Below are 24,403 nucleotides of genomic sequence, written 5' to 3'. Positions count from 1 at the left end.
AAATGAGGAAAGCTGGAAATGTGGCTTTAGATTTAAGGGTTAAACACAAATGTTGTGTTTATTCTTCACAGCATCCACTGAGCAACATACAGACCAGTTCTCCTCGTGCTTTTAAAAACATAGATAGATAGATAGATAGATAGATAGATAGATAGATAGATAGATAGATAGATAGATAGATAGATAGATAGATAGATAGATAGATAGATAGATAGATAGACTACTTTTTCCAGTTTTCTGTATTTTGTCATAAAAATACAACAAAAACATTTAAAACAACACACTTGACTCTATTTAAACGTTTCCAATCGTACACAGCATGATATACCTTAATGCACACGTCATTAGGTGTCAGCTTCGTTTGAGCTCGCGCACTGGTTTCGTGCCACGCCCACCTCAATCATCGGGCCCCGCCCCCTCCCCGCGGTGTGAACCTAATCCCAGCAGAAGCGGATCCGATGATCAAACTGTTGCTCGGACCCTCCGCAGCTGGAGCTCTCTGTGAAACCAAGTAAGCCGCCTTCCTCTGAGTGAGTCTGGATATGAGAATGAAGCGAAGCCTCAACTACAGCTCATCGGACAGCGAGCTGGACGACAACGTGGAAGTGGAGAAGGACAGTGGAGACGAAAATGGGTAGGATTCGTTTTTTTGTTTTCCCCAATACCTACATGATAGGTTAGATTTAAAGGCAAGATGGGTGGTCTTTGGCTTTTATCTTTTTTCAGATTAAATAGGCATTGCTCTTGAGCTAATATAACAACATATATTGTTGTGCATTGATTTCAACTAAAAATGTTTTGTAACAAATCTACTTTTCAGTCAAGCTGACTCTCCAGGATCAATGTCACCCACCACCACCACCACACAAGTTCAAGCAAGAAAAAGGCGCAGAGGGGTATGCAAACATCTAGGACTGACTTTACAAAGCACAAATGCTTTTCTTTCTTCCATCTATGCTTACTGTGTGTGTGTGTATATATATATATATATATATATATATATATATATATATATATATATATATATATATATATATATACGCACATTTAAAGTATTTTTCTTTATTTTAGATATTTTCAATATATTTTCTGATTCAATATTTCTTTCTATTATATATGCATTTAAAACAGATAATAGAGAAAAGGAGACGTGACCGGATCAATAACAGCCTGTCAGAGCTGAGAAGACTGGTGCCAAGTGCCTTTGAGAAGCAGGTGAATTACTCATTACTCATTCATTACGGCCTTCATTACAGCCTCTCGTCCTGAAGTCAAACTGATTGTTATGCAGATCATGGCCATGTTCACCTGGAATTTGTGTAAAATAACAATATCCATCTTCTTGCTTCTCAGGGATCCGCCAAACTGGAAAAAGCTGAAATTTTGCAAATGACAGTGGACCACCTGAAGATGCTTCATGCGTCTGGAGGGAAAGGTGAATAATCCTGTGACATTAAAATGCAAACCACGAAGTCTCTGCTTTAAGCCGCCTGCTTCTTTAAACGTCCCGTTGTCTCGTCCCATAGGTTTCTTTGAGGCTCACGCTCTTGCTAAGGACTACCGCAGCCTGGGCTTCAGGGAGTGCCTGGCAGAGACGGCCCGCTACCTTAGCATCGTCGAGGGCCGGGACGGTACGGACTCCCTGCGGTTGCGCTTGGTGTCCCACCTCAGCAACTGCGCCTCTCAGAGGGAGGCGCACGCCGGACTGGAGCACTTGGCCTGGGGCTCAGCCTATGGGACGGCCCCTTCCTCGCTCCCCCACCACCTTCTTCTGCAGCACCCTCAGGGCAGGACACCTGCGCCCAGAACAAACAGCAGTCCCCCCTCTTCTTGCTCATCGTCCTCTTCCTCTTCTTCGTCCTCCTCGTCCAGCGAGGTTTCCGGGACATCCAGGCTTGGCATGATGTCCCCTACAGAATCCCTCAGGGTCCCTCCCAACGGCTCCCTACCCCTCAGTCTACCCGTGCCGACGACTAAGCTGTCCCCACCTCTCGTCTCATCTCTCTCCTCGCTGTCGACCTTCCCCCTCTCCTTTGGGGCCTTTCCTCTCATCTCCCCAACAGCCATCAGTACGCGGAGTCCCTCCTCCGCCGTGTCGAAGCCTTACAGGCCTTGGGGCATGGAGATCGGGGCGTTCTGACGCTGACCACCGGACTGAACTGGCGACAGGTTGAGCTGTTCCCACCATCACCGACAGATTTCCTGCTTCAACTGTTCTTATAGCGATAAACAACAGGGGATACGAATAAAACCAATTTATTTGATTTTACTTAGACACAAGTTTGAGACGTCGCAGGTGGATGTAATGCCCGCTAAGAATTTAATTTACTTGAAATTTGTTATATTATTCACTGAATTAAAAGTTTAAACGAGGAAGCCTGTACTGCCTCCAGGTTGAGGATTGATATAAGCATACGAATGAGCCATGAATAGGGGGACTGTAGAGGAAATTTAGAGATACGAAACAAAAATTGTGTAAACTGGTGACCACCAGGGCTGGACTTAGGAGGATGTGGGCTCCGGGGCTAGAGTTAGATCAAGTTTTGGTGCCACAGGTGAAATTTCTTTCACCTGTGGAAGTTATGAATACATATCACCACAATTGGTTGTCCAAACCACGGAGTAAAAAAACAAGAACAACAATTAAAGTTTGTTTTAAATACAGACTAATCCATTCTTAACAGTGAGACATAAATGTGAGCACTACGCCAGGCCTCTATGCGCCATTGTAACCCAGTCACAGGAATATACCAAAAAATAAAAAAAACAACAAAGGAGGCCTGGAGCATGTGCTTACAACTCCAGCAGGTACATCTGGAACAAGGGAAGGCGTATCCGAAGAAAGAGGAAGAAAGGTTACTTCTGATGTGCTTGGAGCTGGCTAGATTAAAGATGGGGCAATGATCATTTTCAGTTACAGATTAATTATCAACATGGAAATCTGTACTTATAAATTTTATAGAATATATTTGCAAAACTTCCATTCATTTAAAGAAAGGAACATTTTGGGTGACCAAATCCTTAGAGGCCCAAGCTACTGTCTCAGTCAGCCCTTGTTAGAGTCTGGGCCAGTTCTCTACATTTAAAAGGTAATGTTGTTTATTTTGTCTGGTTTTTGTTAGCAAAATTGCAACAATGTACAAAAAAAAGAAGAAGTGTTTTATGACTTACAGTTGGAAAACAAATGTCTTGAAATTGAAACATTGTTTTTATGTATCTGTTATAATTTTTTACCAATAAAGTTGGTCTTAAACACATTGTTTTGAGACTGTTTTTATGTTTAATTTTATGACCAAAATGTTACTGGTCTCAAATTCATTCTGTTGACATTTGCGGTAAAAGTTCCTATTTTTCCGCCTCACCACTGGATTGTAGGCTTCTTCCAAAATCAGTGTTTGTGTTGCAGCTGCAGCACCATGATAGTTCATTATAAGCTAATAAGGTCCCGGTTATTGACTGGAAAGCAGGTCCCTCGCCATGTGCCAAGCTCGAGTAACAGAATCCAAAAGCATTGTTGCCCTTATGAATACCCAGGAAATCATTAAAAGCCAGAGGAAATCCTTTACAATGTTGCCCTGACCTCACCAGCCTGGGTTGGCCTGAAACGGAGACAATAGTGTGAACAGGATGAAGACATTGGTGGAGAGGGAGATTTATTAAGTATCACCAACGCCGCAGCAGATGGTCTCATAAATCACGAGCTGGAGTCAAATGGGTTGTTTCTGAGTTTGTTTCTATAAATTAAGATGTTAAAACAGTTCATTGTTTTAGCGGAGAAGATTTAAACTTCTATAGATCACATCAAGGCTCCCAGGCGGGGAGTATGTTTTCATATTTTTTTGACTGTGGGCTGAAGCCACGCATTAATAATGCACCAACATTATGTAGGCTAGTTTGCCATCATCAGACAAGCAAATTTGTAAGTTGAAAATAAAGTCACAAACAAAGTTTCCGTGTTTAATACAATTGTGTTACTTTGAAATATTGACCTGCTTTGGAAGATGAGATTAGCTTCGTTTACAATTTAAAATAACTCGGACACTGCCACCTGCTGGTAGAACATCACACTTACAAAGTGCAAACGATGCCAGGTTTAGGGTTACATGTGTAACCTTTAATAATTTAATAATAATAATAATAATAATAATAATAATAATAATAATAATAATAATAATAATTATTATTATTATTATTATTATTATTATTATTGAGTTTCTGGGGTATTCCTAACACTAGAATTGTATGCTAAACTAAACAAAGATAGATAAAATACATAACAGACACAGTTATTGTAAATTTTAAAAGATTATATATTAAAATATATAAAAATGTAGAGGTTTTATATGTGATAAATTTAGCTTCATATTGAGATAAATTAGATAAATGTAGGTGCATTCACAGCACACTTTCATTTATTTTGTCATGTCTCAAGAGTCAATATTTTCTGTACCAAAATGAATATAGACTGTAGTGTGTATTAACACAAAGTTTTGACTTTTCATATAAAAGAATGCTTTTCTACAGTTTACTTCAATATATCCTTCCAGACCTTAGACACAACAACTTCGTCTTCACCAACATAGATTGTGATCTATTTTTTTAAAGTGCTACACTCAAAAGTTGTCAGGATGTCATTAACTTTAAAGTTTTTGTGTTAAACTCTGAATGTGAATCTCTCTTTTTATTCTAAACAAGGACACGTTTATAGTATTGAATGTTCAGTCAGGTGACACAAAAAGAACCAGAATAAGGTTTTGTTTCTATTGTAAGCTTTGCTATGTTCATCTTATTTGGTGTAACATTTCTTCAAGAATTCCCTATGTGATTTTGTATAATGTCAACTTGTCCTAAATCCAAAGTGCAAGTCACCAAAACCCCCAGCAGACAGAGCCAGTCTCCGAGTGGCCATAATCACAGCTGATTATGCTGAACCAAAGGTATGGTCCGCTCTTATGTGAGCCAAAAGTGGGGTTTCTGAAACAGAACCTTGTTTTCTGTTCTCTCATGGTGGTTCTGATTTAGTTTCTGAAAGAACCATGGTGGTTCTGGTTTAGTTTCTGAAAGAACCATGGTGGTTGTAGAGCTTAAAAGTCCTGCTTCTTTGTTCCATATCTAAATTATACAATCAAATTATTTCTTTAGCTCAAAACTAGGCCGCAGGCACCCCTTGTTAATCTTCAGGCTTTTGATAACATACTTTAGGCTTAGATTCTCATTCATAAAACTTCCTCTAGGTGGTGTTATCATCTTGTGTTTTTATCTTTGATTGTTTATTTTCTTTTTCTAAATAGACATTATTAGGTCTTTTTTGTGTTTTTAAGTAAACCTTGATTGAAGTGTGATTGATTGGTTAATTTATCCATCCATCCATCCATCCATTCATCCATCCATCATCTATGCACGCTTATCCCTCATGGGGTCACGAGGGGTGCTGGTGCCTATCTCCAGCATTCAACCGGCGTGAATTGGGGTACACCCTGGACAGGTTGCCAGTCTATCGCAGGGCACGGTTAATTAAAAACAAATTAATCTTAAACTGAGAAATATCCAGATTTCTCCTTTCTTCTTTAAGTTTGTGATCAGATGTTTTCAATGAGAAGGTGAGGAACTCCTTGAGACCAAGTTTTAATTGTTTTTGACCGGTTAAGACTGGTTGGGACTAAGCAGATTAATATAGTTTAACATAGTTTATCAGTGCTACAGTTATATGGAAAACCCAATTTCCAAGCATGATGTAAAGCTGTATTGGCCAGCACTGCAATCTCTTTGTTTGTGTGAGACCCTCACAAAGAGTGAAATAGTTTTTATTTTAATTGAAAATGAAAATGCAAGTTAAAAGTATTTTAATGTACTGTAATGGTTATTCAGCCAAATAATATCAGTAGAAATCCGCTGTAGATCGCTAGGATGAGAAACGGAACCTTTCTGTCATAGTCCGTGTTTCCAGGTGCTCCCTCCCCTCAGAGGAGTTTTGGGAACGAAAGAGAAAGGTTCGGTGTTCTTGATCCTGTGATCATTCACTCTGTTTTTCAGCATTAGTCTTACCCTCTGAAGAAAGCCGCATGGCCTGTTTGAAATGTATCAGTTAGCCTATGTGAAATGAAATAAGAAATGTGATGGTCGCAGACTGCAATTGTCAAGATGTGTAGATAACTGGTTCTTTTATTTGGCAGTTTACAATTCCCTTTGTGTTTAGTTACAGAAACGTAATAGATGGTGCATGCCATGTTCACTGGACTCCCAAACCTTTATTCAGCAAAGCTTTCACAGAGAAAAATATGAAGAGGAAAAAACACAAGCAGCAGACTACGCAGGCAAATATCAGTGGTATACTGAAGGTTAAAAAGAGACTACTTCAGTGTGCTGTATGTAAAGCTTCTTGTATCCGTTATCTACCTAAACCTCTAAAGAGAGAAGATGCTAATGATGCCTAGTATTCGTCCACACAGACATACTTTAGGTTCACACTATCAAATATCAAGATGGGAGCAACAGCACATTCCACTGTCCAAGACACTGTGCATGATACCAGTTTGGTCTCATAACATTCATTCATTTCGTGAGACTCATCTCCAGAGACTCTGATCCTAGGAGAGCTGTTTATTTGGCAAACGACTGGTCGGGGAAAAAAGTGGGAATATGCAGATGTACCAATAGTTACTCCCTTTAGGCAAATACATTCCTAACAACAATACAGGTCATCTTAGAGAAGTGGTCTGACTCAATGGGTGGCATGGGGGAGGTATGCGACGTGTCCAAGCCAGTTTCGCAGCGTACACACATCAACCGTCACTCTTCACGAAACACACAGATATCATTATCCGATCAAGAGCATCATCATCATCATTGTTGTCGTCGTCATCATCGTTGTCGTCGTGACATCACCAGAAAACACTGAAAATCATCCATCTACTGCCAGCTCACAACACTGAGGCCTTTCACATGAAAAGAGTTGTGGAGTAAAACCTGAAGAACAAAAATCATCAATGACAAACAGATAGAGAGCTACATAGCTAGCTAGCTAGCTAGCTAGATAAATAGTTAGCATACTGGCTATCAAGCAAGACAGTGATCTTGCTTTCCGTCCATTTAGCTAGCTAGTGAGAGATAAATAGAAAGCTATCTAGCCAACTAGCTAGCTAGCTAGCCAGCTAGCTCCCTAGCAAGCTCACTAACTAGTCAGCTAGATGAACAGGATAAATATTTACAAAATAAAAGTCATATGGTTGCACTCTAAATGAAATTAACAAATCTATTCTGTTGCGGGAGTGTCATGGATGCCTGTTTCACTGATAATACTGAGGTTTGTGGATAGTTGTGGCAAGGTGTGCAGTGTTGTGATGGTGAGTTTCTTGAGCCTCTCAGCCTTCAGGGCAGAGTGTCTGTTTTGGAGAGGTTGAGGGCAGGACAGGGGATGGATGGGGGTTCGACAAGACGGACCACAGGAGTTGTGTGAAGCTCATGCTAGCTGCTCTTCCCTCAGCAGCTCTTTGTTCCTGCGCACTGCGGCAGCATGCTTCTCCTGTGCACAGCAACACACAGAGTGACGATGATTAGTTTGGACAATTGTAACGCTCATTCTGCAACGCTGGTTCTCCCTGATAAATGCACGATCCTACGCAGCGCTGACCTTCTCCAGTAGGCGCTCCAACATGGCTGCCAGGTGGGCCTCGCGGTTCTCCTTAATCTGCTCCATCTTCATCTGGAGCTTCTCCTCGGCCATCTTGCTGAAGTTGCTGTTCTCCTCCATGGCCTTTAGCAACACGTCCCTCTCGTGCTCCCGCTTTTCCGCCAAGGCCTTCAGCACCTGAGACTCTTGGTACTAAATAAACACATTGTGTTATTCTTTTTTTTAAAGCCTCGGTTATTTAAAACCCAAAGCTGCTGGTGAGAAGCAAAATACCTTCCTTCGCTCTTCAGCTGCCTCCAGTTTCTTCTCGATGTCCTCCAGGGAGAGATCCCTCTTTGGGGGAGAGGGGAGGTTGTGGGCTAGGTCTGACACCGGGGACTGGGGCTTGAGAATGACCTCAAAGGCTTGCCCCGAGGCTCGCTTGTCTATAGGTTTAACCTCCATGTCTGTAAATCAGACAAATACAATGGCAAAAGAAATCCATTAACATACCAGTTCATTAATTACTAATGGCTTTTCTTCCAGGGCAGAGAAAACATCCATTAGGGACCATTTGTTTGGTTGCAAAGAAAATCGATGTTTCAGGCTCACCCATACCTTCGAATTCGCAAACAAGCTTGTTGCGAGTCTCTGGGTAGAAGCAGGAACAGATGAGGGAGAGGACAGACAGCTCCTTCATCTTCTCTTTGTATGCTGTTGGGATATAAAGAACAAAAATTGCATCCAGGTAAGAAAGATTCTGGAAACAGAAAAACACGTCAAACAATACATAACTAAGGCGATTGCTCAAACAAAAAAGTCCTAAAGTCCTATAATTGACAGTTGGCCAATGGAGGTGGCTTAAACCGCATATAGAGTTTGCCAAACCACTCATAGTCCTTGAATCCGGATTTTGGAAGGAGAGGAAGAATGTATTTCGCTCCATCCATCTGCACATTAACTCTGACTAGCTTTGCTGTCCTTTCTAAAGAAAAACATCCCCGCAGCATGATGTTACTGCCACCATGTTTCGCCATAGGGGTGGTGTGTTCAGAATCATGTGCAGCGTTCATTTTTTTTGTCACACAGTCTTTTTCATGTTGATTAGCAAGTAATTGTTGTCCATTTTCTTGGTATTTTATGTGATAGACCCACACAAAGTAATACATAATCATGAAGTGAATGAAAAATGTCACGTGATTTCAGCATTTTAACAGCACCTTCTTCTAGATATTTACCGTTCCCAGTCTGGTTTGTGGAAACCAGATAATTTGTGCCAGATTTGTGTAGCTCAGTGCAAAAGTTGTTCAGTCAATGACTTTTCCCACCAGTGTTGAGGATCTCGGCAGCCCGTCTGTAACTTTCTGATTAATCTTTAACTGGACCGTCAGATTTAGGGAGACAGCCATTTCTTGACAGATTTCTAACATGGTTTTGCTATTTTTCAGGTAACACATGTTTACAATGCTCTTGCATGTATTCAAGCTTTGGGTTATTGTTTTTATTATCTAAACCTCCTTTAAACTTCTCCACAATTTATCCCTGACCTGTCTGCTGTGTTCCTCAGTCTTCAAGATGTACAAAAACAAAACCTTACAGAACAGTTGGAGCTATACTGAGAATAAATAGCACAAAGGTGGACACTATTACTAAGTTGGTAGTTTTCTGTTTTTTTTTTATTTTATTTTATTTTAGGGTATCAGATTAAAGAACATTAAACACAAATGCAGACCACACTTCTGAAAATTATACTTGTAAAAAAAAAAAAATCCTTTTCCCTTCTACTTCACTATGTATGTCCTGCTTTGTGTTGCTCTATCACATAAAATCTCAATAACCAAACTGTGGTGGTAATGTGACAAAGCATGTAAAATGTCCAGGGGTATGAACAGTTTTGCAAGCTATTCTAACATTTCATTATTACAGAATCAATAATGTATTTCAAATCTTAAATGTATAGAAGTATTGTGTTTCTCCATTAATAATTGATGAACAATTGATTTATTCATTTAGATGGGGGCATTCTTTAAGGATCATTATAGACTTTTTTTTTTTTTAAAGGAACAGAAATATAATTGTCATGCGTAGGAAACAAAAGAAACCAAACAGGCCTCTGCATCAGTTCATTCAGTTCTCTTGTCAACTCTTTGTACCGGAGCCCCTTGCATATGAGGTATGCCAAGCTTATTGCACTGTCCAGACAGCCAGAACCAGCTGATTAATGATCTGCTCTTCATTTTTCCTCCCTCTTCTTAATGTTTTATTTTTTACATTTATAAAAGTCGTCGCCTGGCTCCTCCACAGAAGACCACAGAGCCGTTAAGCCTTTGGTTCAGAAGGCCAGAGTGTGAAGCAGCTCTTTTGCTGCAGGGTTGGCCTGCCTCCCACCTTACAATACACTTATCTGCTTCAGGATGCTCTCCAAAATAAGGCACGCAAACACACACACACACACGCACACAAATGTCAAAATGGAATAATTACATCAGGGTACTGCTTTAACAAAGGTAAAAACATCAATAAAAAACAAAATTATTAAATGGCAGTGCCTCCACAATGGCAAACTAGTGAAGTGGAATATGTATAAACATTAATAAATATTAGTGTTTTAATTAAAAAATCCAACCGCTACAATCGTGGATGCAGAAAAAAATTTGTTCATTTCTTGCTAGATGAATTGCAATACATGGCACAGCAGGATAAATAAGAGGCTAATTTAGACGAGGCAGCATCCTGATCGCGTTTTACAAAAAAAAAAAAAAATAAGAAAAATAAGAAAATAATAATAAACATAAATGCAACATTTAAAAATGAAACAGCCATTTTTGTGCAAGCTCGGTCACAATAAGAGCCCAAAGGATGAGGATGTCTGTTTTGCTGTGGGCTCAGTCATCGGGCCGCTTAGCATCTTGGGTGGGGTCCGTCTGCATTATGCTGCATGTTGGGGGCCGCGGCGGCGGCAGCGAGCGGCGCAGCTGCCGCGCAGCAAATAAAAGCTTTGTATGAACACCTCAGATCGCATCGTTTCGGATATTGGTTACAGCATATGAAATAAAACAGCAATGCTTACAAAAATCAAACACACGTTTCGAAAAGACAGTGACGAAGGATTCTGGCCTTGTAAAGCTATTCTTGCCTTTTGCAGATTTCAGCTGAGACAATAGACTCCCATTAGATTAGGAGACAGAGGATCAGTGCGTGAAAGGTTTTAGTTTTTAGCGATCAAAATACAACGCCAGCCGACATAAAACCCCACTCTGGTATGGAAAGGATGCGCCTGTCATGAGTCTATCCAATCAGCTATCCATCCATCCTCTCATCCAACCATCCATCCTCCCGTTTTTGTTTTATTTATTATTATTTAGAAAGGAAGAGTCCCATCACACTTACCGGTTACAGTTTTGGCCATGGCTGATCTATTTCTCCGCAGAGGATGCTGAAGCTCTGTTCCGATGGACCGTGATGCTGCTTAAGGCACTGAGTCAGCGAATAGACAGGGCTTGGACCGGGCAGCAGACAGCAGGAGAACCGCGCACGGAAACGCGCATGCAGACCCTCCTCTTGCCTATGACGCGCACGCACGACGGCTACCAGCCAGCCACCAATCCAAGCTGCAGCCTGAGCAGGACTCAGTGCACAACTGAGTCTAAGGCAAATCAAAACTACATCCAGAGCTGAACTGCTCACAAGAAAAGGGATTGATGCTCTTGATAAATGTCACATTTTCTGTGACGTTACAGCCGTGAACTTCAATGGATCATATTGGGATTCATGAAGGGAAGGGAAAGAAAGGTGAACCGTAATTAGGGGTTAAAGTTTTTTTAATCAATATAAAATAAAATTTGCCTTTAATTTATGCCAATTTGCCCATAAATTCTGTCCAGCTTCCCTCTCCTTCCTCAAGAAAGCATCCCCGCAGCATGCTGCTGTCACCACCATACTAGTGTGTCATCTCAGAAAGGGAAACACATATTATATAGAACCATTACATGTGGAGCAATATATATATATATATATATATATATATATATATATATATATATATATATATATATATATATATATATATATATATATATATATAAGCCTTTGTTTCTTGTAATTTTGATTATGGCTCACAAATTACAAAAACCCAAAATTCAGTGTCTCAGAAAATTAGAACACTTTGAAAAAGTTAATTACTTGAAACTCATGGTGTCACATTCTAATCAGTTAATCAACTCAAAACACTTGAAAAGGTTTCTTGAGCCTATAAACGGTCTCTCACGCAGTGGGTCAGTAGGCGACACAACCACAGGGAGGACTGCTGACTGGACAGATGTCCTGAAGACAATCATCGGCACCCTTCATAAGGAGGGTAAGACACACAAGGTCATTGCTGAAGAAGCTGGCTGTTAACAAAGTTCTGTATCCAACCATGTTAAGAGAAAATTGAGTGGAAGGAAGACGTGTTGTAGGAAAAGCTGCACCAGGAATAACCAATTCACAACAAGTGGACTTAGGCTGGAGTTGGTGCCTCAAGAGCTACAAATGTTGCATTCTTCATGTCAAGCCACTCCTAATCCAGAGACAATGTCAGAACCGTCTTAGCTGGGCAAGGAAGAAAAGCAATTGGACCGTTGCTCAATGGTCCAAAGTCCTGTTTTCAGATGAAACTCAGTTCTGCATTTCATTTGAAAATCAAGGTCCCAAAGTCTGGAGCAAGAGGAGAGAGGACCAGAATCCACATTGTTTGCAGCCCAGTGTGAAGTTTTCACAGTCAGTGATGGTTTGGGGGGCCGTGTCAGCTGGTGTTGGTCCGCTTGGTTTTCTGAAGTCTACAGTAAATGCAGCCGTCTACCAGGAAATTCTATAGAGCACTTCATGCTTCCCTCTGCGGACCAGCTGAATGGAGATGCTGATTTCATTTTCCAGCAGAATTTGGTACCTGCCCACACTGTCCAAGGTACCAAAAGCTGGCTATGGTGTTCCTGTTCTTGGAAGGCCAGCAAACTCCGCTGACCTGAACACCGCGAAAAATCTACGGAACCAGACCCAACAAGGCAGATGACCTGAAGGCAGCTATGAAAGCAATCTGGGCTTCCAACACATCTATGCAGCGCCACGGGCTGATGGCCTCTCTGCCACGGCGCATTGATGCAGTAATTCATGGGAGATGCGGCCCAACCAAGTATTGGGTGCATAGAAAAGGACATACTTTTTAGACGCCTGACATTTGTGCTTAAGACATCTTGTTTTTGATCGCTCTGATGTGATATTCTAATTTTCTGAGACACTGAACTTTGGGTTTTCTTTACCTGTAAGCCATAGTCATCAAAAGTAGGTACAGCAAATAAAAACTTGAACTATTTTACTCTAGGTGTAATGAATCTCTATAAAATGAAAATATTGCACTTTTTTGAGCAATATTCTAATTTTCTGAGACGTACTAGTAGTTATCGTTGGGGTTGTCGTGTTGAGGGTGATGTGTAATGTCTGGTGTTTTACATGCGGGGCAAAAGGTTATATTGCGGTTTCATCTGACAAGAGCACCTTCTTCCTCGTCTTTGCGGCGTCCCCTACATGAACCGCGGCAAAGCGCAAGCTTCTTATGACTTTGTCAACAACAGCTCTTTTGTTGCCACTTCCAGAGCCAGATTTGTGCCTGGCCTCTCCACAGTCTCCCTCAGCTGAGGTGCGACTATCTGGACATCTTCTAAAGTCACGATGGTTGCAACGTTGATGAAAGCTCTCCTTGCTCTCTTGGTAACTTTGCAGATGTGCCAAACTCTTAAATTTTCAGATGATGGATTGAACAACTCTTGGGGAGATGTTCAAAATGTGGGATTTTGTTTTTCACGGCAACTCTTCTTTGCTCTTGTCCACAACTTCTTGTCCCTGATGCGTTTCGGCTTGTTCCTTGGTCTTTGTGATGTAGTTTGCTCATTAATGTTTTTTAACCCTTTTCAGATTGGCTGTATTTATGAGAGAAGTGAATTACAAGTCACTGTATTTAATTTAGGGCTATTACAATAAAGCAGGCAAAGTACACATGCACGCATAACTTTTCAGATGTTTTATTTTTAAAAGTTCTTTAATGAACATAAAAGTGCAAGAAAAGATTTTTGAAGCAGCACAGCATTACACATAATTGCTTGATTTCTCACATACATTGAAGTTTGAATATTACAAAATGAAAACTGTGAAAAGGTTCAAGGGGTTTGAAGATTGTTCCAAGGCACTTTTAACAGGAGTAAACTATTAAGGACGTAATAGACTTTGTAAGGATTGGTCATTTTCACACTATTTCTGCTGTTTGACATTACATTTCATGTGTATCAGAATATATCAAATTAATCCTAAATGGAAAAATCCACCGACACCCTTCAAAAAGCCTTGAACCTTTAGCTTCATGATAATTGATGTGAGAATATTTTGGATAAGACGGCGGAACTTCAAACATAAGACAAACATATTGAGTGATTTAAAGGAAAAACTCTGATGATCTGATCAAATCATGTTCTGGAGTTGAGCTCTTTTTAGTCCTGCAAATACCTTCAATTGATCTAGAAACAAATATCCTCAATGATTTTTTTCTCACGGCACTTATTGAATCTGCAGCTATGCAATCGTAAGTAACAAACAACACTGTGAGGACAATTGTTTTAATTCATAAAAATATATTTTTTTTAATCTCTGTATCACATAGAGGTTTTTAGCACCAGTATTTGTTATTATACATAGGTTGATGAAAAGTTACCTCTGTGCAATTGTTTTTTTGTTGTTGTTGTTGAGATAACATACCAAGTAATCATGAACAATAAAGAGTCTCAATGAGATGAATACTATTGGGTTCAGATCTTTTTTTTTTAAACAACAACATAGAAAAAAAATACCTGATATTTGTATAATTTCTTTGGCACTTAAGTAAAAAGAATTTTGGAAGAACTGGTTAAGAATATTCTGTTATAGCATGTGTGAAGTTCAAGTTTTAAGGAATAGAAATTTAAAGGATCTATTTCATGCTTTTTTTTAAGGCTCCCAGTCATCTATAGGCATATATATGATGAAATATTGTCTTTGGCACTACGGCGTATTAATTTGTTGTGAAAAAAAGACGCTTGCCTTCACTGACACGCTGCTTTTTCACTCTAGAGCTGCTGCAGCATAGTATCAAAAAAAGAGTATTTGGTGTCGCTCCTCAGATTGGGTGCTAAAAACTTTAAGCAGAAATGATTGCGTTCTGCCTTACATCCCCGCTCATTAGCCATGTTTTTTTTTAGGTACTTCCTAGAGGGGGAGCGTAAAGACAGCTCCACGTAGACCTGATCATGACCACTCGTTATCCAAGACAGGAAGGGGATGCTGCTCAGAGAGCAAAATTCACAAAGATTAGTCATACATGCGTGGATCAAGCAAAAAAAAATACCTTTGGCATGATTTTGATGAAGGAATAGCATCATAACATAGCTTAAAGCTCAAAGACGTTGGTTTTGCATGATATAAGCCCTTTAAATATATAAAAGTGCCTTAAATCAAATCAATAAAAAAAATTACAACATCTAAATGCATTCAACGCTCAGGTAAATTAAAAGCTAAACTAAGGCAAAGGGTAAACAATTAAGGTGCAAGCTTAAGGTGCAAAAGCGTATGAATATAAGTCATAATTAAAAATATGATTTATGTGGCCACATTAAAACATATTAATTCATAACTTTACTTATGTACCACTGTGCCAAATAGTGCCACATAACATTCTCCAGTCATCCCAGAGTAAAATAAAGCGTTTTTTCATGGACAGAAAGGGCAGCATTTATAACGCGTTTGGTTTTACCAATGATCATCATTCCTAATAAATAACCTGACTAACAAGAATGACAGGTTAAAAGTAGCAGTCTGTGTTTTTTCAGCACCACAGATGTGTGAACAGCGGCGATGGGAGAGTGACAGAAGCTATTTATTTAGCAAATAACACTGCCTTGGCTGAGTCTCTGTTGAATGTAAATTATTGTGACTCAAACAAAAAGGTTCACAATAATTTTACTTGTTCGAGCAGAGGGATCACTTTTTGATAACATAAAGGATGCTATTAAATTTTAAACTTGCATCAAAGTCTTCCACTCCTGGGGCTCTATGGTTTAAATTTCAGTTCAAAACAGTGCATTCATATAAGTTGATTTTCTTAAATCTTAGTCAAATTGTAGGCATACAGTATATATATGACGAAATATTATTCTGTCTTAATCAGAATGAACTACTTTCATTTGCCCTGTCAAACATAATAAATCTAATATTTTATAACGCTATCTTTTGTTCTTCTGTGAGCATTTGAGTCTTTAATACAAGCTTTACTTTTAAAATCTTTCTGTAGAGAAAAAGGTTTTAATTTGATGTGTTTACAGTATAACATAGAGCCTCTTCCTGGACCTCTCTTGGATTTTAACAGGACAAAAGATGACAGATAATAATTGAATACATAAACAATGCATGTTTTAACTTGAGTTAAACCGTATACTTGCTTAATGAGTTTAGTTTATATAATATTGCATGTTAGATGTATTAGTCAGAAAAAATAAAACGATTAACTAGTTAATGATACACTTGTGATTAATTGCTATGATTTTTTTTAATTATTATTTCTTCTGCAACCTTTAAACAGCCCAGATGTTTAGGACCATCACAAATAAAAGAGAAGAGGGAAGCTTTTTTTTTGCAATTTTATGCATGTTTTCCCGGTTTATTGAGCAACACTTTTTTTCTGTCTACAGGTAGAACTGGACTGTAGGACCGGCTGTAGCAGCGGGACACAATGTGACGATCTGCAGGACCTTTTAATGTGTTTAGCTGCTTTAGGATTAAGTGCTTTGTTTTTACTGAAGTAAAGGACCAGATATTTTCACATAATGAGGCTAATCCAACTAGAAGCTCACAGAGAGGGATCTATATATACTTTCTACTGCCAGGCCCTTTAACTTTAACTAGTTCAGATAAAAGTCCCTCTGCTCTCTGTGCCTCATCATGATCCTGAAGATGCTTATTAGAGTAAACCTCCACTTCACATTTTGCAAGTTGAATATAAGGGATTAGCTGTATTACAATTAGGTCTTACTGAGTCAGCATCCAGTTTTACCGCTTACTCCAGCCTGTGTTGTGCCGCTCGGCTTCAGCCCCTCACTCTCCCGTTGACTCATTACTATCAGATGATTAAAAAACGCTATTATTTAGATGGAAAGTGAAAATAAAGAAAGTTATTCATGAAAATATTTTTTCTAAATTGCAATGGTGTGATTTGGGGATGGGGGAGTTACATTGCTTGGATCAGATTTTTCTGTTGGGGTTTTTTTTTTTTGGGTGGGGGGGTCATAACCCCTGTTACCAGACCGCAAACGACGCTCTTGCTCTCACATCAGTGTAGCAACTGCATTCAGTTGTGTTTTGCTTTGGTCTGCAGCTGCAGCTGCTTCTTAATGTAGGAGGCGACCAGTAGCTGAGGACGATGCTGGTAATCATCCAGAACTTCATGAGGGCTGTCTATCTGATCGCCATTCAATCGATTCAACAGGGCGACGCAGACAACAGCCCCTGTAAGAAAAAAACAAAAAAAAAAAAACAATGTTTGACTCTCGTTTTGAGCCAATCAAACTTTTGTCAGGTATTATGACGCTATCGTGTTTTCTCACCTCGCAGACCGCTCTGTTCGCACATAGAAGCAAAAACGGTCGATTCCATCTCCATGTTGCAGACCCCCGCTTCTTTGACTTTTTTGAGGTAATCCATTTTATCTTTCTCGGTGTAGTAGCAGAAGGCACCATCCAGGCGAGCTTGACCTTTGGATTGCATGTGAAAGAGATAAGGGAAGGAAAACGTACACTGTGAGGGTCCTGCAGGGAAAAGAGTGTAAACCATCAGTACAGTAAGAGTGCATACCTTCATAAAAGTCCAGTGTGCAGACGGTGTTACCGATGACCGTCTTAAACTGGCTGAACTCTTTGCTGCACACCAGCAGCTCCTCGGCCAGACCTGAGTCCAGTTTAGTACTGCGCACCACCATCTTTCCCAGGATCACCTGCTCAAACGTAGGCTTGAAGGTGACGGGATCCACCGCTTCTTTGGTAACAACAACTGTGCCAGGCTCAACTCCTGAAAAACAGCAACAAAACTACTGATAAGTGAGACAATTAAACTGGTGCTGAAAATTATTCTGCAAATAAATATTCATCTGAAAGATACACTTGTACGTCGAAATGGTTCAAAGTAAGAAAATTTTTTACATGCATAATTAACAATGGAAAAAAAACAACAGAATAACAAGTAATATCTTATTTTGTTTTAATATTTGAATACAGCTGTGCTTAAAAATCCATACTCCTCTAGATTCAAAATGACAAAAAGTGAACCATTAAGCAGAAGAAAAAAAAAAGCTGACACTGTAGGGACGCTGAACTCCTGCTGACAAGACAGAGATCTCCTTTTACCCACATATTAAACCCACAAAGCAATCTGTCAGCAAAGGTACTGATGTCAAATCAAGTCATTTTCACTGGTATTTTCGATGTTTATTATTATAAAACTTTTATATCATCGCTAGCTCTGAATACAATCAGATCATGTAAAAGGTTTAAGAGGCAAGACTAAAGTTTAAAAATGTAAATGGTTGTCCTCCTTTTTCTATTTCATTTTCCATTTCCCTGCTTTTCTTATAACTATCAGACATGTTAATAAAAAAAAAAACACCTCTCCCTCCTGCTGCTCTTCCTAACCCAGTTCCATCTCTTATCAAAAGAAAAAAAAAACATAATTTTCACAGATTTTCCTACAAGCCAAAGCTGATTAAAATGAAGACATAACTTTGTTTAACATAGCTCCTACGTTTGGAAAACAAGCCCAAATCACCAGCCCACTACCACTATGCGTAACAACTTTCATGAAGGATTTGTGCCAACATGCTGTTTTAGTTGTCAAAATGTCAAAAACAACAACTGAATGTACCTATTCCTCCTGACGTCCCGATGCGTATGACTGTGACATCCTTGCAGCGTGCGTGATGGAGGAGCTTTATGATCTCGTGCAACACTATTGCCATGGATGGAATGCCCATCCCATGCTGTGAAAACCATGCGCAAACGCATCACGCAAAAGTTCAACATTATAACAAATCAAACAGACAAGCGACTGAAAGTTTACAGGACGCAAGCTAAGCAGAGCCATGTTCTCACGTACGCTGACGCTGAGTACGGGTCCAACTTTGTACATCACGTAACGATCTGTTCCCTCGCAGATGTTGGGATACTCCGATTTGGGGTCTTCCATCCCGAGCTTTTTAGCAATCAGCTCAATGAATGCCTTCATCCTATTGGAACTGCCCCCAAGGCACACAAACTAGGGGGAACATTTACACACGGAGTGTTAGTGTCAAATAAAGAACAAATATGCAGTCGTAATGGTTTAGTCATCATGGAATAATGTTACATCATAAATCATGTTCTAGGCTGCATCAAAAAGAAGCGAACGTAACGAAAACAAAACGTTGGTTTATACGTCAAGGATCAGCGAAACTCATCATTGCAACATTGGTCGCTGAAAACAACAATTAGTCTATAATGTCACGTCAGTAACATGTTTTCCCAATAAAACAGTGAGAAAAATTCCTTACCTTGACGTCGCCAAACATTTCTGGTAGGTTGTTAGTTTTAGTTCCTAGGTTGATGTGATAAAGGAAGTCCTCCTTCATACCCTCCAGATGTGGGTTTTTCACATAATCAGCACTAAAAGAGGGAAAGAGGGCAGACATTAAAGACTCGGGTTCAGTTTTAGTGAAACACTCAGGCTAAACCAATATAACTGTTTATATCTGTGCATCACAGAAATGCATTTAGAAGCTCAAGGGGTTTAACTCCAAATTAAAGACATATAAAGCCTTAACTGTCATTTGAAGCATAACTCATCCTGAAGTGAAAGCATAACCCTGCCCCGAGACAAATTTTTAAAAATGCCACCAAAATGGCACCAAAATGGGTGGTGCCAAGAGACCCCGAGGGACAGGGGGCTTAGGCAAGTGACACGTTGAAACATGAAGCGTGACCAGGGCGACACTGGTGGTTTCGCCACGGATTGTTTTTTTTTTTTTGAGGTGGAAGATTTTTCACCCCCTCATTTCTTAAGGTTGAAGGAGGCTGAGCCTTCTTAGTACGAGCCGCTAGGGACTGACTCAGTGATGCCTGAAGCCGGTGCTGCCGAGGCAGCGGAGGACGGAATGGGTGAAGTCCTCAAGGTAAAGTCACGTCAGCAGCATCTTTGCTAACATGGCCTAACGTTCAAAGCAGTAACGAACGCTAAACACTATCGGGCGATGCTCCCGATTCCATGTCACTGTGGCATGTGTCTGACTGAGATGCTATTATTACGGGGCCATGATGACCAAAGCATGTACCGTTGGAACCAGTAAGAAGATTCAACTGCACCAGTACCCGTGCACCCATGCAACCGTACGAGGGCAGCTCTAAAATGGTTTAAAGACAAATATTGCAGAACAAACAAAATGTAAAAAAAATAAATAAATTGCACAGCAACATTAAAGTAGCACCCCTAGGCCCCGTTTTTACAGTTTACCTGCAAAACTTTATTTTTTTTTAAAGTTGATTTTGGAGTGAGTTACACTTTAAGGGTTTGAAATAAAAATGATGGAATATAACCAGTTCGAAAATAAGATGTGTACCTTTGTATAAATACTAAGTTGTCGAAGTACCACGGTACTGTCAAGGCATTTTAAAAGGGCACTAAAAGTATTTGGACTTTTGCCACTTATGGTGTTTTAACCCAAAAAGGAAAAAAAAACATTAAATCCAATTTGCTCCTTGCAAAACTCACATCTTGCAAGGAGCAAATTGGATTTAATGTTTTTTGATTGTTGATGGCTAGACAGCTGGGCCCCGATATCTTCAAATATGCAGCTCTTATGGCGTGTTGTTTGCTGTGATCGGAGCCAGTAAAAGGAGCAGCAGCGAACCAGCAACAGAGTCATACATGCGGGAAGGGAAGGGTGAGCCATGGGCCAATCCATCAGATTATCTGTAGCTCAAATTACTAAAAAGTGATACAGTTGAATCCAATAGAAGGTGTCAGGATACACCGAGCATTGCAGTTAACTGCATATGGGGCTGAATGAATGTAGAGCTGTCAGGGTGCCGGTGTTGCCTGCTCCCTTACACGCACGGCCTACAGAATAAAATGAGTAAATGAGCAACGGAGCAGGACCGCAGAGCAAGGCAACCAGGAGCCCCACGCCTAAAAGACAGACCAGCTTTCATACTAAAAGTTGGCGAAGGAGAGAAATTTTGAAACTTGCGGCGGCGCACAAAAACCGTCAGCTGTATAAATCCGTGCGCAGATGTGTCACCGCATACATGATAAATCCAGATGTGTGATAGATAATACTTACGTTCAAGTGTATTGGGTCAGCATGTCTGCACCCCTACTTATGCAAATCAGTTCAAATATCTGAAGGCACGCTACCACGTGTCCAAATAACCATGGCAACACCGGTGTCACTTACTCTGATACACCTATTTGTAGTGAATGACAGCAAACCTATACAGCAAACCTTATTGAGTAATATCGGCAAATTTAAACAAACTGGCTATTTAAGATTAGGAAGTACTTTAATATTAATTTAAAGTACTTCACACCTTGTGAAGTACTTTTAAAAAAGCATCCTGACTCGTTTTAATGATTTAATTACCCAGAAGCCCGGTTGCAGACACTGCAGCGGATTGAGCTTCAAACGGCGGTGACGCACGGTGCCTCCAAGTTTTCCCCTAAAGCTGCGGCCAGTTCTGAAATCATCGTCCTGGCCAAGTTAAATCGGCCAATAATAAGCCATTCATAATGTGCCAGCAGATCAGCAGGATTTCTGAACACACGCTCCCTCCACATTCCTCCACCAGCAGAGCAGTGCCATCCTTCCACTACTATACGCGCAACTTTACGCAGCTATTTGTGGACATGTGCGATTGTTTCCACCTTAGGAATCATCACACATTACTTTTTTAGGAATTAATCTGCTGAAAATGAAAGAGCCCTATAGATCATTTACACGCATTCAATGCTACTTAGCGCACAGACGGATGCGAACTTACATCTACCAAAAACTGAGCGATTTTTACAGTTTCCATAATTTTTTGAGGTGTCTAAATAACGTTGCTGTTTAATCTGCTGAAAAAGATTAGCTATTATAATAATTTAGGGATTAATACTGAAAATGAAAGGACGGATTTTTTCCATAAAAAGTTCCAGTTCATGAAAAAAAAAGTCATTGAGATAAATAAAGCTAAACCTAGTTACACTGCAGTGTTTTGGGGTGAGTTTTAGAACGTTGTGGTTTGCTGACGCGCGTGGCAAATCAAACGTTTGCGTAAATCTGCCTACCGCATACTTTCACGCAACATTCATTTTTATACGCTGTTAAACATTGCGCCGCAAGTTTTATTTTTAGACACGCTTCCTACATGAGGTCCCAAGTTGTTTGGTCTGATCGATCACGTTTTCTTTCTTTTACATGCTTATGCGCGCGTCGTTTACATGTGGCGCATGGATATCAGTTTGAAACATAACTGGAACTGGAAAAAATATGCTCCTGAGACATGTTCCTCATTTCCGCAAGATCATTTATCCATTCCTTAAAATGCCCCAGAAATGGTTTTATGAGCACATCTTAGTCTTCAGAGTTCACATATCTCAGTGTCATGGAGCGTATAGGTGGAAGAAACCCCTCATTATAGGACTGCAGCGAACATCTTGGTGGCTCACGCTCGGATCTTGTGCGAAATTCTGTTCCCCTGCATTTGGAGAGAATTTGCTCTTTATTTCACAATAAAAGAGCGAATGTCTCCAAATTCAAGAGTTATCGTCCACTGGTAGATTCACTTGCTCCAATGATTTGATTGGGATCGGGGTGTTACACGCAGCAAAAAAAAAAAACGATCTGTTTGGCGGCTGATTGATGGTCAGGAAAAAGTAAGCCAAGTTGTTAAAAACTTTGATTATACCGGCGATTAAAAAAAGCCCAAGTTTATTCTTATTTCCCCCCAAAAGGAACAGAGTAATTCAAAACCAGTCGGTGAGAAATGCTGCGAAGACTCTCGGACCCGCCTCTCTGGCTGCAGTGCGCGCTCCCGACACATGAGGAAGAGGTCACTTGAGGAGAACCGCTGAGATGCAGCCAAGGCGACTACGCAGTTTCGTTGCCTAATATTATGGTATGGCTGATCGAAGTTAGTCTCTAAGTAGTGCTTGTTCTCGGTTCACCGCCGATCTGCCTTAGAATGAGCGGGAGGGCGATCTTGAAACTTTCCTTCTTTTTGAATAGTATATGGAGGAAAGATCATCATGCTCCAACGGCTCATCCTGTTGACAATTTCGCGTTCCCAATACATTACAGCTGATATACTTTCTATTTATAGTCGATACCAAAGTCACTTTGAGGACGACAGAGGGATCCCAGTGTATCACCACAGTTTGAGAACAATGGTATTATAGGCGATAATCGCTTTTAATTAAAAAAGGAAAATGAGATGAGAAGGTGAATATGTCAACTTTATTGTAAGAAGTGAAACAGCATTAGAATCAAAATAGAATAGAATAACATTTGGGGGGTAATCTGTGTGAATCTACATTTACCCCTAATTCTGTCAGTAGCTTTCATTAAAAAAAAGGGAGAGGGGGAGGGGGGAGGCCGTCTTTTGGTGGACAAAAAAAAAGGTCATAGACGGTCCTGTCACACTCATCAGTTTCCTGACTTACACAAATTACAGTGAGCTTCTGCCCAAACAGCCACCAAAAGTGATATTGCCAGGTTATCTAAGGGGAAACTGCTCACCTGCCGCGCTGCTGGTTTTGCTTGCCTTCCTTCTGGGCCATGTTCCTGAAAAGTCCGCACAGTAAATGGTTTGTTAGTGGACCACAAAGAAAAATACACCTTTAACAACACCTGTCCTTCCCGCTGACTCTAACAGGTCAAAGGTTCGAACCAGGGGCTGATTTGTCGTTTTCTTTTCTTCTTCTTTTTTTTTTTTTTAATCGCCTATAAAGTTTTGTCAGTCTTCGTTAACCCTCCAGGGGTTTAGACATTCCTCTAATAAAAAAATGGCATCGCAGAGGACGAGAAGAATCAACAAACTCCATATTTACCTTGAAAATGAAACAACCGAACGGCTGGATAGTGAAAAGCCACAAATTATGAAGTTTCCCTTCTAACGGTTTATCTTCACTGCTGCGTCCTCCGACGTAGAGAAATTAAGTTTCGTTTTGAATATCTGACGCCGCCAGTAATATGAAACGCCAGCGCCCACCTCCGGTGACGTGACAGGTACGGCTCTGCAGAGCTGCTCTCTCATTGGCTGGCAGGCGGGCCGCTCTGTGTCACGTACAGCGGTGACCAACTGCAGATGTGGCAATCACTTTTTATTCCGGGAAATCGGCTGGTTAAGAGGACAAACGCCTGTGTCAGACTAAGACTTCAAATGGAAAAAAAATATATATATTTGCTTGCAATCACTAAACATTAATCCTAGTGGACGATAATTCTGCTCTTGAGAAATATGCACAACGTACTTAATTGGCCTGAGGATTACAATAAGTAGACTTGTATTAAAGCCAGAGAAAATGGTAAATGGCTTGTACTTGTGCAGCGCTTTAACTAGTCCCACAACCCCAAAGCCCTTTACACTATAGTCATTCACCCATTCACACACATCCTGATGGGTGTGAATAATTTAACAGCATGTAACAAATGTGTTGCAAAGCTCATTGCTTCATGTG

General features: G+C 40.3%; 3 protein-coding genes across 4 annotated transcripts; 1 reads left to right on the top strand and 2 right to left on the bottom strand.

Annotated features, from left to right (window-relative positions):
- Positions 1-442: 442 nt before the first annotated feature.
- Positions 443-2,159, top strand: LOC118556343 (hairy/enhancer-of-split related with YRPW motif protein 1-like). Its single transcript, XM_036133171.1, has 5 exons — positions 443-634; positions 821-896; positions 1,132-1,215; positions 1,354-1,435; positions 1,527-2,159. The coding sequence occupies exons 1-5, from the start codon at positions 543-545 to the stop codon at positions 2,138-2,140; spliced, it is 948 nt and encodes a 315-aa protein (XP_035989064.1). The 5' UTR covers positions 443-542; the 3' UTR covers positions 2,141-2,159.
- Positions 2,160-6,136: 3,977 nt separating this feature from the next.
- On the bottom strand, positions 6,137-11,172 carry LOC105926332 (stathmin 2a). 2 transcript variants are annotated; one of them, XM_021316498.2, is made up of 5 exons: positions 11,000-11,172; positions 8,222-8,323; positions 7,904-8,076; positions 7,631-7,822; positions 6,137-7,522 (listed from the first exon to the last, which is right to left on the bottom strand). In XM_021316498.2, the coding sequence occupies exons 1-5, from the start codon at positions 11,016-11,018 to the stop codon at positions 7,460-7,462; spliced, it is 549 nt and encodes a 182-aa protein (XP_021172173.1). In that variant the 5' UTR covers positions 11,019-11,172; the 3' UTR covers positions 6,137-7,459. The 2 variants fall into 2 exon arrangements, with proteins under 2 accessions (XP_021172173.1, XP_012718057.1); XM_012862603.3 differs by having other exon boundaries at positions 8,228-8,323; positions 11,000-11,171.
- A 2,477-nt stretch (positions 11,173-13,649) lies between these two features.
- Positions 13,650-23,910, bottom strand: LOC118561240 (uridine phosphorylase 1-like). The gene is made up of 8 exons (XM_036133151.1): positions 23,774-23,910; positions 23,463-23,507; positions 19,242-19,353; positions 18,809-18,967; positions 18,578-18,692; positions 17,516-17,728; positions 17,269-17,415; positions 13,650-17,170 (listed from the first exon to the last, which is right to left on the bottom strand). The coding sequence occupies exons 2-8, from the start codon at positions 23,501-23,503 to the stop codon at positions 17,013-17,015; spliced, it is 945 nt and encodes a 314-aa protein (XP_035989044.1). The 5' UTR covers positions 23,504-23,507; positions 23,774-23,910; the 3' UTR covers positions 13,650-17,012.
- Between the last annotated feature and the right edge of the window lie 493 nt (positions 23,911-24,403).

This window comes from Fundulus heteroclitus, chromosome 3, assembly GCF_011125445.2.
Source record: "Fundulus heteroclitus isolate FHET01 chromosome 3, MU-UCD_Fhet_4.1, whole genome shotgun sequence".
NCBI classification, from domain to species: domain Eukaryota; kingdom Metazoa; phylum Chordata; class Actinopteri; order Cyprinodontiformes; family Fundulidae; genus Fundulus; species Fundulus heteroclitus.
Note: the sequence above shows the minus strand (reverse complement) of the source record. Positions and strands in the feature narration are given on the sequence as shown.